This window comes from Herpailurus yagouaroundi, unplaced genomic scaffold (genome assembly GCF_014898765.1).
Source record: "Herpailurus yagouaroundi ecotype Mexico unplaced genomic scaffold, PumYag 210, whole genome shotgun sequence".
Classification (NCBI taxonomy): domain Eukaryota; kingdom Metazoa; phylum Chordata; class Mammalia; order Carnivora; family Felidae; genus Herpailurus; species Herpailurus yagouaroundi.
Genome location: NW_024412441.1, coordinates 28,163,348 through 28,180,034, shown reverse-complemented (window position 1 = coordinate 28,180,034; position 16,687 = coordinate 28,163,348). Strand labels below are relative to the sequence as shown.

Sequence of the window (16,687 nt, the reverse complement as noted above, 5' to 3'; positions counted from 1 at the left end):
GTTTATTTTAGTAATCTAAAGATGGCATAAAGTCACCATTTTAATTCCCTCTATTGATCACATGATCCTTTTTTGATATATCAAACTCCATAAATACTAAAAATTCATTTGACAAAATTCAACACGCACTCTGTAGATGAATATTTTCTTAAAATGAGAAGACGTATGTATTTCAACCCAAGCCAGCAACATTTTGCTGAATGAAACAACACTAGGAACATTCTCATTAAAATGAGGACTACTGGGGCGCCTGGGTGGCTCGGTCAGTTAAACTTCCAACTTCGGCTCAGGTCATGATCTCATGGTTGGTGAGTTTGAGCCCCATCTCGGGGTCTGGGCTGACAGCTCAGAGCCTGGAACCTGCTTCAGATTCTGTGTCTCCCTCTCTCAGCCCCTCCCTCACTCATGCTCTCTCTCTCAAAAATAAACATAAAAAATTTTTTTAATAAATAAAATAAAATGAGGACTATGATGAAAATGTTTACTACCATTGTCATTATTTATCATTGTACTAAAGGTGACTGGGTGTCAATGAGACAAGGCAAAATAAAATTATAAAGATTGTTAAGGAAGAGATAAATTATTTACAGATAATATGACTATATCTGGAGAAACCAAAAGAATGGAATGAAAACCATTACAAACAATTAGAGAATGCAGATAAACTTTAAATACTCTAAAATAGACTTTCTAAACAAAGGGGGAAAGACAGTTTGTGGAATAAAGGGTGGGTAGCCATCTAGAAAAATAGTTTAATCCATAACACCTCATAGCTTTCACTAAGATAAACTGTAAATGAATCAGAGATCAGTGCGTGTGCATGTACATATGTCAGGTAAGCATTAGAGGATACATAAAATGGAGTAAGGGGGATAAGGAAAGTGCATGGGGCTCAGTTACATAGAACAAAGAAGGACTCTCTGAGGATGTGATATTGGAGCAGGGACCCAAAGGCATGGAGGTAAGCAAGCCTTGCCACTATCTGGTTGAAAAGTACTGCAGGTGGGAGGATCAGCTGCAAAGACCACTGAGGAAGGAGCAAGTCTGACAATTGGTGAAAGTGGTAAGACATGAACTGAAAAAGGCAGCCAGAGGCCAGACCTTAACAGGCCTTGTGGATCATTTCAAGAATCTCACCTTTTATCTACAACAAGAAGCTACTTGGGGAGTTCTTACACTCATGTTTTTCAAGGGAGTGACATACACTTTGGTGGAGGCACAGAGAATGCAGCGAGAAGAGTAGCAAGGGGGGGAAGCAAGGAAATCAGTGAGAAACTACTGCAGTAGTTCACATAAGATATGATAGTTTGGCAATGGATGGTAGTAAGAATCATAAAAGTACCAGAAAAAAGCAAAAACACACAAGAATTCTATTTTAAACCACAAAACACAGAAGGATTAGCAAAATCTATAAAAGAACAGAAAATCTGACCTGATTAACCAAGACTCAAAGTAAGATTAAACTTTTTCCTTTCTTAATAATTTGTCTTAAAAGATATAAAGGCAATCTCCAACTCTGATTTTCTAACAATGGCACAAACACTGAAATGGCCATTTCAGTTTCACATATCCAGAAATCAGTCACTGTTCTCTCAATGATCAGCAGACTCAAATATCAAGAGGATAAATAGGTCTTTGAAGAGGGACAGAGGAGGATATAAAGGTGTGCTACTAATACCATTTTGGACTTCTCAAGAAACTACATTTCTGTAACATTATGGTGTCTGGATTTAAATGAAGCTTATAAACAATTATTTTAAACTACAACAAATTCAGATGTTGAAAACAGTTTACATGTTGCTTCGGTAGCTGAATCTGCTTTGGGAATAACCTAAACCAAGGTGTTTTTGTTTTTGTTGTTTGTTTCTTTATTTTTGAGAGAAAGACAGAGCGTGAGTGGGGAGGGGCAGAGAGAGAGGGAGACACAGAATCTGAAGCAGGCTCCAGGCTCTGAGGTGTCAGTACAGAGCCCAACGTGGGGCCTGAACTCATGAACCATGAGATCGTGACCTGAGCAGAAGTCAGACACTTCAGCCAGTCGCCCCCTAAACCAAGTTCTGACTGTTATTTTCTTATAGTGTTGCCTTAATTTCAGTACAATTTCAAACATTGTTGTTCACTCTGATGACTGTTGTTCACATTTGATGACTAAAACCCAAAAATTTAAAACAGGCTCAAACAGATATTTGTACACCTACATTCTTGGTAGCATTATTCACAATAGGCAAAGTTGAAAGCAAGCCAGGTGTCCATCAATGGGTTAATTGATAAAATGTAGCATAACCATCCATACAATGGAATATTATTTAGCCTTTAAAAAGGAAGGATATTTTGACACATGAGGACATTAAGCTAAGTGATTTTCAATCCCAAAAAGACAAATACTGTATGACTCTACCTATGTGAAGTACCTACAGTAGTCAAATTCATAAATACAAAGTGAAATGGTGGGTGCCCAGGGCTAGGGGGAGGGGGAAATGGGGAGTTAGTGGGTACAGAGTATCAGCTGGGGAAAATGAAACAATTCTGAAGATGGCTGGAGATGGATGGTTACACAACAATGTGAATGTACTTAACACTAACAAACTATATACTTAAAAATGGTTAAGATGGCAAATTTTATGATATATGTATTTTACAATTAGAAACCTATTTCAAAGAAAATGAACTAAAACTGATATGTAAGTGGCATTTTGGAAATGCTTTAGAAAAGAGAAGAAAAACCTGCTTTTCACCTGTCCCCAATTAAACTTGAAATAAGATGTCTACAGAGGCGGTCCTCAGCCTCCAAACATTATATCTGGAAACCCCCCAGACTACCTCCTGTACTTAGACTGCTGTGCAACAACCACTGAGAAGCTCAGAAAGCCAAAGTTTCCATGTCAGCAGCACTGCTGTCTTAGCTGGGCAAATGGGCTACCTTCACCCATTCAATGCACTATACTGAGTAGCAGGTAGATGGATTTAAGAGTAGGGAAAGAAGGAGCAAAGAGCTGAAGTGGTAGGGAGGATGGAGTCACATAAAGAAAAGGGTATGGGGTGTAAAAGCTGCCTGAATTATCCATATCACCATACCCACCTATATACTCAATTCTTACGTCTCTGAACTACGAATTATTAGAAAAAATCATTTTGTAAAACATAAACAACAAAGTAAATGAATAAACAATTTTGTAACTGCCTTTTTGACTTCCCTGTTCTTTTTCTTTTGTTATTTTACCTACTTTTTACTCCATGTCATTCTCACAAGCTGATAAATTCTCTTTTGATCCAACAATTCTACTTCCTAGGTATCTATTCTTCTATCTAGGTATCTATACAATTCAAATAAGCTCCCACATGTGCAAATTTCTTTTTGTATAAAGAAGCACTATTTGCATTAGTAAAAGCCTAGACAACCCAAATATCTGTGAAAATTAATAAAAGGAAATCTCATTTTGAATGGGGTCAGAAGGCCAGCAGAGGGCGCTCTCATGCCCTAACACTTGTGATCAATTGCAGACCCAACAGAAAGAGATATACCTTGCACATGGATACTACTTTACTAAGCCAGGAGGTGGAAGAAAGGTTTCCTCCTTCCACAGCAAAAGCCCAGCCAAGGAGAAATGGTCACAACTCAATAAATGAAACGCCCCTTTACTTCCAACTCCCAGTTTACTCAGATGAGCTTTTTGTTTATAACAGCCCTCCCACCCATCCACCCTCCCAACCCCCAACCACCAGCACCACTTTCTTGTATTCAGAGGAGAGCTTTCCTCTCCTTTGTTCTCTGGTCTTGCCTGTGGTTTTCTGGTAGCTTGTTTGTTCTGTATTTCAATTCTCTGCTGTTACCAAATAAACCCATTTTTGCTGATAGAATTAACTGGTAGTTTTATTTTTTAAGGTTAACACATCTATCAATGGTCATCTTAAATGAGTAAGTTTTCATTGAAGAAACTCTATGTACTAATACAAGATCTCTAAGATGTATTTTTCATAACACATATAGTATGCTAACATTCTTTTGAAAAAAATGAAGGAGTAAGAACTGGCATGTGTGTGTGTATGTAGAGAGACATGGTACATCTATGAAATAATTTGGAAAAAGCTAGCTAAATTGCTTTCTCAAAGGAAGGAAAAGAAGACTTTTCACTTTTGTACCTCTGAAATGATTAGCTATGTGAATGTGTTATCTTTTAAACAATAAATGCAGTGTTGAAAAAAAATCCTTAAGTTAAATACCCAGAGAACTTTTATTTAAAAAAAATAAATAAAAATAGTATATTCATTATCTGTACATTTAATTATTTATTTGATTTCTTCTTGGCTTCCTCTATCATACTAATTGGCAGGTGGGATTTTACTCCCTAACATACACACTGGTTTCTTTTGTTGTCACAACATATTGAAACAAGTTTCCTCAAGACAGGCTATATATAAAATAAACCTAAACCTGACCAAAAAAGGGCTCATTGTCATCTAGCGTTACACTAGGAAATCCAGGCTTAGATCTAAAGAAAAAAAAAAAGAAAAAAAAAAAAAAGATTCTCTTATAGTGTCAGACTAGGAAATGGAAACATCATTAAAGCAATTATGCAACTTATAATATACCTATGAATCTGACAGCATTCAGACCACTATCAAATGTAGAGCTACATGTGAACATCAACTGACTCTTAAGTAGACTTCAAAAAGTCATGCAAGGGTCTATTAGGTTAGTTCCCTGTGCCACATATCCCTCATGGGGCTGGCCACAAACTACTTGAAAGCTCTTTGACGGTGGGATGGAAGACCAATGAATTGATTTTCTTATCAAATTTCATACAAACTTCCCACAAGAAATGTCTTAATAAATGGTAACAATAATAAATGAATATTACATAAATACATAGTACATGAATATAATGAAAATAAGCAAAAAATAAGGGCTATGCAGAAATATACCCAAAAAAGGTTCATAATATGACATTCAACAAAGTGGAATAGAAAGGGAAAGCTTCAGGAGTTCTGGGTTTTTTAATTTTTAAGTTTATTTATTTATTGGGGGATGCAGAGAGAAAAGGGGAGAGAATATCAAGCAGGCCCCATGCTGTCAGCACAGGGCCTTATACAAGGCTTGATCTCACAAACTGTAAGATCATGACCTTAGCTGAAACAAACAGACACTTAACCAAATGAGCCACCCAGGATATTCCCAGGGGAACAAAAGTCCCCATGTCTCACTAATGGGCAACAAGGCCCTTCTGAACAAGTGCCAGACCCCATCTTCTGATTCTTCTACTACTCTGCTTCAGCTACACTGACTTCCCTGCTCTGTCTTGAAAATATCATACCTAATAACTAATACCTACCCTAATGTCTTTACTCTAGCGGTTCCTGATCCCTAGAATAGTTTCCCGAACCTCTGCATGGCTAACTCACTTACCAATTTTATAATTCTATGATAGTAGTATTATTATCATCCCAAGTATACCAGGAATTTGACAAAAGTCAAGTAGACAAGAAGTTCCACGTTGACAGGGACTTACTTATCTTGTTCTCTGCTGTATCCCTAAGTGCCCCACTCAGTGCCAGGGATAAATGTGCAGTCTACAGACAGATATTTGTTGAATGAAATAAATCTGTATTTTCTAATCTTTCTATAATGAATATGCATTTCTTATAAAACAAAGTATGCATATTATGACTGCAACTATGTAAAAAAAACACATATCAGGCAATTTGCAAACTATGTGTTATCAAGGTGGTGGAATTAAGAGGGGTGTCAAATTCTTTTAGACTTAAAAAATTATTATATATTCTTCAGTTATTAAAAACAAATCTTCCCATGGTGTTTTGTTATAGAGAACATTCTTTCATTTGAAAGCTTTTAACGGAGAAAACAGGTTATATGCATGAGGGATTCATGACTAGAAACATGGGTGTGTGCATACTAAGTTGGTACACTATTGGAAATATCACATATATCATTTCATTGAAATTACCCTTGCTTTAATCTCCTTAAGAATAAAAACATAATAGAATGACAGCAAGAAGGGAAGAAATATTGCCCAAATCAAGAAAAATCAAACTGCCAATGAAAAATAGCACCAAACTAAAAAATATAAACACATAATTTCTAGATCCATAGAACAAATTTAATGCATGTAGCATAGTCCAAAGTATTTGATAATTCTGTGCTATCTTTATTATATTTTTTACACATATTCACAATTTAAACAAACTCAAGTATATTTCTTTGCAAAATACCCTAATATTTTCCTGTATTTTGGTATTTTAGACAGATAAACAGAGACTGATACAACTAAATGTACACCAGAATTTAACCATGCTAAACAATGAAAAAGAAAAGAAATACCCAACATCATAAAAATTGTTCATGGAAAAAAAGAGAGAAAGTAATATCCATATGAAGTAAATGTAGGTATCTTTGGATAGTAAGACTTTTTTTCTAGCTTGTAGTTTTCCAATTCTCTATTATTTTTGTAATAAAAATAAACTTCAAAAAGTATCTGCAAAATATACTCAAAAACATTATTGCAATTCAAGTGTTAAATGGTAGCATGTTATCTTAGACAAGGCAGTTTTTAGCCACAAAACAGAGTGAACTAAATAATACAAATACAAACTTAAATCCCTCTATTTAAACTAAGTCTGACAAGAAAAGGAAAGTATTCTTTGAAATAAAATAAGACTCAAGTTCTTACCCAGCTAAACCCAGGTAAATGAATAATAGCTTTTAACCACTGACAGGAAAAAGAAAAAAGAAACCACAAAGTAATTTTCTAAAAGCAACATTACTAAGTTATTATATGATATACACTCACACCCAAAAGAGATATTATCAGAAGCACTCACTCTTAAAAAAAAAAAAAAGTATTCATAACATGTGTTGAGGTAAATCAATGTACCGATCTCAATTTATACTCAAAGAAATGCATTTTAAAATAGATCTAGGGGTGCCTGGGTGGCTCAATCGGTTTTAAGTGTTTGACTTTGGCTCAGGTCATGATCTCACAGTCTGTGAGTTTGAGCCCCTCTGTGCTAACAGCTCAGAGCCTGGAGATGCTTCAGATTCCGTGTCTCCCTCTCTCTCTGCCCCTCCCCGGCTCATGCTCTCTCTCTCTCTCAAAAATAAACATGCATTTAAAAATCTTAAATAAAATAGATCTAGATTTTTAAAAATGCATTTTACCAGCTTTCAAAAAACAGTAAATACTTAAATAGCATAACATTTCTCATATCTGAAAAGATGAATCTGGGGGAAGAGCACAAGGGTACAAGAGAAAAACCATCAACTATAGCAATACAAACTATATCGTGGCTTAATATGAAATATCAAGTAGAGATGGAGTATCCTATTGCTCCTCAAACTACTGTGGGTCAGCACCAGTCTGAGATTTCCAATCCAGCACAGAGAATATAACACACTTTAACAAAATACGGTTTAAAATAGTTAAACAAAGAGGCTATTACACTGAAGAGCTCTCATGGTACCCTACCTAACAAATCAAATTCTAAAGCAGTCAATGTTTTTCAATCTAAGAAAACAAAACCCAAGAAAAACTACTCATCAACAGTCAACTAGATTTTCTCAAATCTAGGAAAATGAACCTCAAGAAAAACTATCATCACGGCCAATTAACTAAATTTTCCCAAACAAAGCAAACATTTAAGTTAAAACCAATTAAATAATTTTTTTGTTTTGTTTCCCTGTCTTTTCTATTAAAACCTCTGCCCTAGGCCCCACAGGCAGAGCACATGTAATCATTTCAGATTTGGTGCTCCCCACTAGAATTGGTGTTTGCTCAAATAAACTATTAAGATTTATCTTTTTACAATACCATTAAAAAATACTAGAAATGAAATAAAACAAACATACAAAATAAGGGTCCAAATGTATCTTTTAAATGTTTATTTATTTATTTTTGCATAAGCAGGGGAGGGACAGAGAGAGAGAGAGAGAGAGAGAGAGAGAGAGAGAGAGAATCCCAAGCAGGCTCTGCAACAGCGCCGTCAGCGCAGAGCCCAGCACGGCACTCAATCTCACCAACCCTGAGGTCATGACCTGAGCTGAAATCAGGATGGACCTAAGCCAACCAGGCACCTCACAAGTCCAAATGTTTTAAATTATTATTGAGTTTGGCATACAATTAGTAACTTGACAACTACTACACAGGTTTTGAACACTATTTCTATACTAACCTGTGTTAGAGAACCAGTACTAAGCACTTTGAGTACTCCCAGGCTAGAGCTTGGTCCACTGACACCTTCCTCCAGTCTTTCTCCAAAGCCCTAAATGGACACTGAAGGAAGCCATAAGGTTCAGCAAGTATGCAAACACAACACTTGAAATATGTCATCATATTGGCACAGAGCCCAACACGGGCCTAGAACCCATGAACCATGAGATGAACCAGAGCTGAAGTCGAATGCCTAACCAACTGAGCCACCCAGGCACCCCAAAGGTTTACTCATTTCTAACCTTCCAACAGTTTCCCATCACTAAAAATGACATGTCTTTCTAGCACTCCGCATAAGAAATTGCTTTACTTACTCAATTTGAACAAGAAAGGATAACGTTGGATTTGAGAATAATTTGAACAAAGGAAAACATGAGTGAATGAACTGAACATCTGTTGACTTTTTTTTTTTTTAATTTTTTTTAACGTTTATTTATTTTTGGGACAGAGAGAGACAGAGCATGAACGGGCGAGGGGCAGAGAGAGAGGGAGACACAGAATCGGAAACAGGCTCCAGGCTCCGAGCCATCAGCCCAGAGCCCGTCGCGGGGCTCGAACTCACGGACCGCGAGATCGTGACCTGGCTGAAGTCGGACGCTTAACCGACTGCGCCACCCAGGCGCCCCTGTTGACTTTTTATCTACTATATTTCTCCAAATATGAATGTTACAGTGCCATAAAGTCATTTTACCCAAGTAGGCCCACTATTTCATAAATTTATATTTAGTTTTCCTTTGCATGCTAGATTTCATCTCTGTTAGAAATGTTCACACAGATTTGTTTCTAATAAACAGACATTTGCATCTGGTAAAATTTTTGTTCTCTTCATTAAGAAAAATCCTGTGAAACTTAACTGTAAATCTACCCACTTTAAACAAGTAATCTTGGCTGGCTGTGTCTCATTTTACTAATTTTTCACTTTTTTGCTCTATACCTTACATTAGTTAATCAAGATACAAAACCCTGAGATTACTTATCTAGGTAGACACCCAATAGTCAAAAATGGCTAAAAATATTAAATATGTCAGAGAAGACTTGACATTTCACAGCAGGAAAAAAGCCTCTGGGAAACCTAATCACAGTGCAACAGTAGAATTGTACCTTGTTACATCTAGAATCAGACCTGGTTTCAAGTCTAAGTCCTACCTCTGCCTCACTGTGGAACCATGGACAAGTTACCTAATTTTTCCAGGCCTCAGTTTTTCTATACAGGCCCTTCACAGGGATGTTGTAAAGGAAAAAACAAGAAAGTATACAAAGTGAATTGAAAATGTGAAGCCATACACTGAATGTACCTAGTTAGAAATATAACTATGGTTTATACCCAGCTCTTAGGAAATCGCCCACAACCAGCATCAAATTCCACAGACTGCTTACTACCACATTGAGCAATGGCTTTCCAATTTTAGTTTCCACCTTCTGAAAGGCATAAACATTTCATTTTTAGAAGTACTGTAGAAGGAAGAAGAAATAGGGAAGAGGAAAAACTAAAGTGAAAAAGAATGACTGAGGCAAAATGGTTGCTTGTTATAAGTCAAGGGGTTACTTGAGTTTCAAAGACAATACCAACCAAAGCAAATGAAAATATTTATGTTCAACATCCCCATATATATCAGGGCTAAATTAGGAACCATCAAAATAGTAAGTTTGAAGAACTTGTTAGGCCAATATAAAAACCAAAAAGGTCAAATAAATCCACAGGCTACAAATGTTACAAATATGCATGAAAAAGAGTACCCATATATATAGATGAGTGCTCCCCCAACCCCCAAACTCCAACAAAAACAGTAAGGTTGAAGAGGCAATGAGTAGCTTTGTCATTACTCTCACTTTAGATGGAGATACACTTGAACATCTCACTCCCTTTGAGCAAACAGAGAATACAGGGTTACATATGTCAGAATGATTAGATGGGAGAACAGACAGAGAAGCTCAAAAACATGACTAACAATGCAGAATATATCTATATAACTGAAACGACTGAATATTGGAAATTGTGCTTAGTGGAAATCTAGACACATAACTCCTAGTAATGTTATTAATGACTCTACTATACAGCTGCCAAAAGTACATTTAACCATTTCTATTATAAAATACAGTACGTCTAGGTAGAGTTATACATTCAGAACACATGAGGAGAATCATCTTACTGTCCTTTCTTTGTGTATCTAAAAACTTTAAAACTTACTAGATTCCACTGTCATCTGAAGCAAACTATCAATGACATTGGAGAGGAGTCCTTTACTGGATATTCTTAGATGATTTAGTATTACTGGAACAGCTTGATACTCCAAAAACAAGATTTTTCCTTCATCTGTCTTCAAGTCTAAACACAGAGAATCAAACGCCTGAGCCAGGTAGTCAGCTGAAAAAAAAAATACATAAAGTCAACTGCTGTTATCAGTCAGGAGTGTAGTTGGTAATAAAAAAAAAAAAATAAAATAAAATAAAAAGAAAATACCATCACTTAAATTCAAAAGGGAAAAAATAGATTTGAGGAGGGGAAGATGGCGGCGTAGGACACTGGGCTCACCGCGTCCTGCTGATCACTTAGATTGCACCTACACCTGACTAAATAACCCAGAAAACTGCCAAAAGACTAGTGGAACGGATTCTCTGGAGCCAAGAGCAGACGAAGAGGGTAGAAGGGCGGAGAGGCAGTGAGCTCTACATGGACTGGCGGTAGGGACGAGGCGTAGGGGCAGCCCTCCAGCCAAGCAGAGGCCCCGAGTCTGGCTTGCAAAGGCAGAGGGGCCAGAGGGAGTATGTTCGGACAGCAAGCGGAACTTAACATCTGCTCAGAGAGCCGGAGGGCTGGAGGACAACAGGAGGGAGAGTTGTTGAGCCCCGGACAACAGAGCTCAGCTTGGCTGGAAACAGAGGTGCTCGCCAGTACCATCTCCCTCACCCATCCCCCAGCCAAAATCCCAAAGGGAACCAGTTCCTGCCAGGGAACTTCCTTGCACCTCGCAAACCCCCAACGTTGTGCTTCTGCGGATCCATCCATCCGGTCTGACTCCCTCCCGGTGCCGCAGGGCTGCTGAAGCAGATCACCGAAGGATTAGCGAGCTGAGCCTGCCACTCCCGCCCCTGTGCACCTTGCCCATCCACCCCAGCTAATACACCAGATCCCCAGCACCACAAGCCTGGCAGTGTGCAAGTAGCCCAGAAGGGCCACGCCACCCCACAGTGAACCCCGCTCCTAGGAGAGGGGAAGAGAAGGCACACACCAGTCTGACTGTGGCCCCAGCAGTGGGCTGGGGGCAGACATGAGATCTCACTGCGGCCACGCCCACCAACGCAAGTTATTCAAGACAGCACAGGGGAAGTGCCCTGCAGTTCCGCACCATTCCAGGGACTATCCAAAATGACAAAACGGAAGAATTCCTCTCAAAAGAATCTCCAGAAAATAACAACAGCTAACGAACTGATCAAAAAGGATTTAAACAATAGAACAGAAAGTGAATTTAGAATAATAGTCATGAAATTAATCGCTGGGCTTGAAAACAGTATAGGGGACAGCAGAAAATCTCTTGCTACAGAGATCAAGGGACTAAGGGACAGTCAGGAGGAGCTAAAAAATGCTATTAATGAGCTGCAAAATAAAATGGAGATGACCACGGATCAGATTGAAGACGCAGAGGAGAAAATAGGTGAACTAGAAGATAAAATTATGGCAAAACAGGAAGCTGAGAAAAAGAGAGAGAAAAAAATCCAGGAGTATGAGGAGAGAATTAGAGAACTAAGTGATGCACTAAAGAGATATAATCTATGCATAATTGGTATTCCAGAGGAGGAAGAGAAAGGGAAAGGTGCTGAAGGTGTACTTGAAGAAATCATAGCTGAGAACTTCCCGGATATGGGAAGGGAAAAAGGCATTGAAATCCAAGAGACACAGAGAACTCCCTTCGGACGTAACTTGAATCGATCTTCTGCATGACATATCATAGTGAAATTGGCAAAACACAAGGATAAAGAGAAAATTCTGAAAGCAGCTAGGGATAAACGTGCCCTCACATATAAAGAGAGACCTATAAAACTCGTGACCAATCTCTCTACTGAAACTAGGCAGGCCAGAAAGGAATGGGAGGAAATCTTTAATGTGATGAACAGAAAAATATGCAGCCAAGAATCCTTTATCCAGCAAGTCTGTCATTCAGAATGGAAGGAGAGATAAAGGTCTTCCCAAACAAAAACTGAAGGAATTCGTCACCACTAAACCAGCGCTACAAGAGATCCTAAGGGGGATCCTGTGAGACAAAGTACCAGAGATATTGCTACAAACATGAAACCTACAGACATCACAATGACTCTAAACCCGTATCTTTCTATAATAACACTGAACGTAAATGGACTAAATGTGCCAACCAAAAGACATAGGGTATCAGAATGGATAAAAAAACAAGACCCATCTATTTGCTGTCTATAAGAGACTCATTGGGGCACCTGGGTGGCGCAGTTGGTTAAGCGTCCGACTTCAGCCAGGTCACGATCTTGCGGTCTGTGAGTTCGAGCCCCGCGTCGGGCTCTGGGCTGACGGCTCAGAGCCTGGAGCCTGTTTCGGATTCTGTGTCTCCCTCTCTCTCTGCCCCTCCCCCGTTCATGCTCTGTCTCTCTCTGTCCCAAAAATAAATAAATGTTGAAAAAAAAATTAAAAAAAATATATAAGAGACTCATTTTAGACCGGAGGACACCTTCAAATTGAAAGTGAGGGGAGGGAGAACTATCATACTACTGGAAGTCAAAAGAAAGCTGGGGTAGCCATACTTGTATCAGACAAACTAGACTTTAAATTAAAGGCTGTTACAAGAGATGAAGAAGGGCATTATACAATAATTACAGGGTCTATCCATGAAGAAGAACTAACAATTATAAATGTCTATGCGCCAACTACGGGAGCCCCCAAATATATAAAACAATTACTCACAAACATAAGCAACCTTATTGATAAGATGCGGTAATTGCAGGGGACTTTAACACTCCACTTACAGCAATGGATAGATCATCCAGACACATGGTCAATAAAGAAACAAGGGCGCTGAATGAGACATTGGATCAGATGGACTTGACAGATATATTTAGAACTCTGCATCCCAAAACAACAGAATATACTTTCTTCTTGAGTGCACATGCAACATTCTCCAAGAGAGAGCACATACAGGGTCACAAAACAGTATACAAGAATTGAGATCATACCATGCATACTCTCAGACCACAATGCGATGAAGCTTGAAATCAACCACAGGAAAAAGTCTGGAAAACCTCCAAAAGCATGGAGGTTAAAGAACACCCTACTAAAGAATGAGTGGGTCAACCAGGCAATTAGAGAAGAAATTAAAAAATATATGGAAACAAACGAAAATGAAAATACAACAATCCAAACGCTTTGGGACGCAGCGAACGCAGTCCTGAGAGGAAAATACATTGCAATCCAGGCCTATCTCAAGACACAAGAAAAATCCCAAATACAAAATCTAAGAGTACACCTAAAGGAAATAGAAGTAGAACAGCAAAGACAGCCTAAACCCAGCAGAAGAAGAGAAATAATAAAGATCAGAGCAGAAATAAACAATATAGAATCTAAAAAACTGTAGAGCAGATCAATGAAACCAAGAGTTGGTTTTTTGAAAAACTAAACAAAATTGATAAACCTCTAGCCAGGCTTCTCAAAAAGAAACGGGAGATGACCCAAATAGATAAAATCATGAATGAAAATGAAATTATTACAACCAATCCCTCAGAGATACAAGCAATTATCAGGGAATACTCTGAAAAATTATATGCAACAAATTGGACAACCTGGAAGAAATGCACAAGTTCCTAAACACCCACACTCTTCCAAAACTCAATCAGGAGGAAAGAGAAAGCTTGAACAGACCCATAACTGGCCAAGAAATTGAATCGGTTATCAAAAATCTCCCAACAAATAAGAGTCCAGGACCAGATGGCTTCCCAGGGGAGTTCTACCAGACGTTTAAAGCAGAGATAATACCTATCCTTCTCAAGCTATTCTAAAAAATAGAAAGGGAAGGAAAACTTCCAGACTCATTCTATGAAGCCAGTATTACTTTGATTCCTAAACCAGACAGAAACCCAGTAAAAAAAAAAGAGAACTACAGGCCAATATCCCTGATGAATATGGATGCAAAAATTCTCAATAAGATACTAGCAAATCAAATTCAACAGCATATAAAAAGAATTATTCACCATGATCAAGTGGGATTCATTCCTGGGATGCAGGGCTGGTTCAACATTCACAAAACAATCAACGTGATACATCACATTAATAAAAGAAAAGATAAGAACCATATGATCCTGTCAATCGATGCAGAAAAGGCCTTTGACAAAATCCAGCACCCTTTCTTAATAAAAAACCCTTGAGAAAGTCGGGATAGAAGGAACATACTCAAAGATCATAAAAACCATTTATGAAAAGCCCACAGCTAACATCATCCTCAATGGGGAAAAACTCAGAGCTTTTTCCCTGAGATCAGGAACACGACAGGGATGTCCACTCTCACCGCTGTTGTTTAACATAGTGTTGGAAGTCCCAGCATAAGCAATCAGACAACAAAAGGAAATCAAAGGCATCAAAATTGGCAAAGATGAAGTCAAGCTTTCGCTTTTTGCAGATGACATGATATTATACATGGAAAATCTGATAGACTCCACCAGAAGTCTGCTAGAACTGATACATGAATTCAGCAAAGTTGCAGGATACAAAATCAATGCACAGAAATCAGTTGCATTCTTATACACTAATAATGAAGCAACAGAAAGACAAATAAAGAAACTGATCCCATTCACAATTGCACCAAGAAGCATAAAATACCTAGGGATAAATCTAACCAAAGATGTAAAAGATCTGTATGCTGAAAACTATAGAAAGCTTATGAAGGAAATTGAAGAAGATATAAAGAAATGGAAAAACACTCCGTGCTCATGGATTGGAAGAATAAACATTGTCAAAATGTCAATACTACCCAAAGCTATCTACACATTCAATGCAATCACAATCAAAATTGCACCAGCATTCTTCTCGAAACTAGAACAAGCAATCCTAAAATTCATATGGAACCACAAAAGGCCCCGAATAGCCAAAGTAATTTTGAAGAAGACCAAAGCAGGAGGCATCACAATCCCAGACTTTAGCCTCTACTACAAAGCTGTCATCATCAAGACAGCATGGTATTGGCATAAAAACAGACACATAGACCAATGGAATAGAATAGAAACCCCAGAACTAGACCCACAAACGTATGGCCAACTAATCTTTCACAAAGCAGGAAAGAACATCCAATGGAAATAAGACAGTCTCTTTAACAAATGGTGCTGGGAGAACTGGACAGCAACATGCAGAAGATTGAAACTAGACCACTTTCTCACACCATTCACAAAAATAAACTCAAAATGGATAAAGGACCTGAATGTGAGACAGGAAACCATCAAAACCCTAGAGGACAAAGCAGGAAAAGACCTCTGTGACCTCAGCCGTAGCAATCTCTTACTTGACACATCTCCAAAGGCAAGGGAATTAAAAGCAAAAATGAACTACTGGGACCTCATGAAGATAAAAAGCTTCTGCACAGCAAAGGAAACAACCAACAAAACTAAAAGGCAACCAACGGAATGGGAAAAGATATTTGCAAATGACATATCGGACAAAGGGCTAGTATCCAAAATCTATAAAGAGCTCACCCAACTCCACACCCGAAAAACAAATAATCCAGTGTAGAAATGGGCAGAAAACATGAATAGACACTTCTCTAAAGAAGACACCCGGATGGCCAACAGACACATGAAAAGATGATCAACGTTGCTCCTCATCAGGGAAATACAAATCAAAACCACACTCAGGTATCACCTCACGCCAGTCAGAGTGGCCAAAATGAACAAATCAGAAAACTATAGATGCTGGAGAGGATGTGGAAAAACAGGAACCCTCTTGAACTGTTGGTAAGAATGCAAACCAGTGCAACCGCTCTGGAAAACAGTGTGGATGTTCCTCAAAAAATTAAAAATAGACCTACCCTATGACCCAGCAGTAGCACTGCTAGGAATTTACCCAAGGGATACAGGAGTGCTGATGCATAGGGGCACTTGTACCCCAATGTTTATAGCAGCACTCTCAATAGCCAAATTATGGAATGAGCCTAAATGTCCATCAACTGATGAATGCATAAAGAAATTGTGGTTTATATACACAATGGAGTACTATGTGGCAATGAGAAAGAATGAAATATGGCCCTTTGTAGCAACGTGGATGGAACTGGAGAGTGTTATGCTAAGTGAAATAAGCCATACAGAGAAAGACAGATACCATATATTTGCACTCTTATGTGAATGTGAGAAACTTAACAGAAACTCATGGGGGAGGGGAAGGAATAAAAAAAGAGGTTAGAGTGGGAGAGAGCCAAAGCATAAGAGACTATTAAAAACTGAGAACAAACTGAGGGTTGATGGGG

The 16,687-nt window shown here is 38.3% G+C and overlaps 1 protein-coding gene across 1 annotated transcript in view; it reads right to left on the bottom strand.

The window, feature by feature from the left end:
• The window catches only part of CCDC138 (coiled-coil domain containing 138), a 144,487-nt gene that overhangs the window by 32,644 nt on the left and 95,156 nt on the right, over positions 1 to 16,687 (bottom strand). Inside the window, exon 10 of the mRNA XM_040454176.1 lies at positions 10,411 to 10,587. Within this exon, the coding sequence (XP_040310110.1) occupies positions 10,411 to 10,587 (177 nt within the window). The remainder of the gene's footprint in view (positions 1 to 10,410; positions 10,588 to 16,687) is intronic.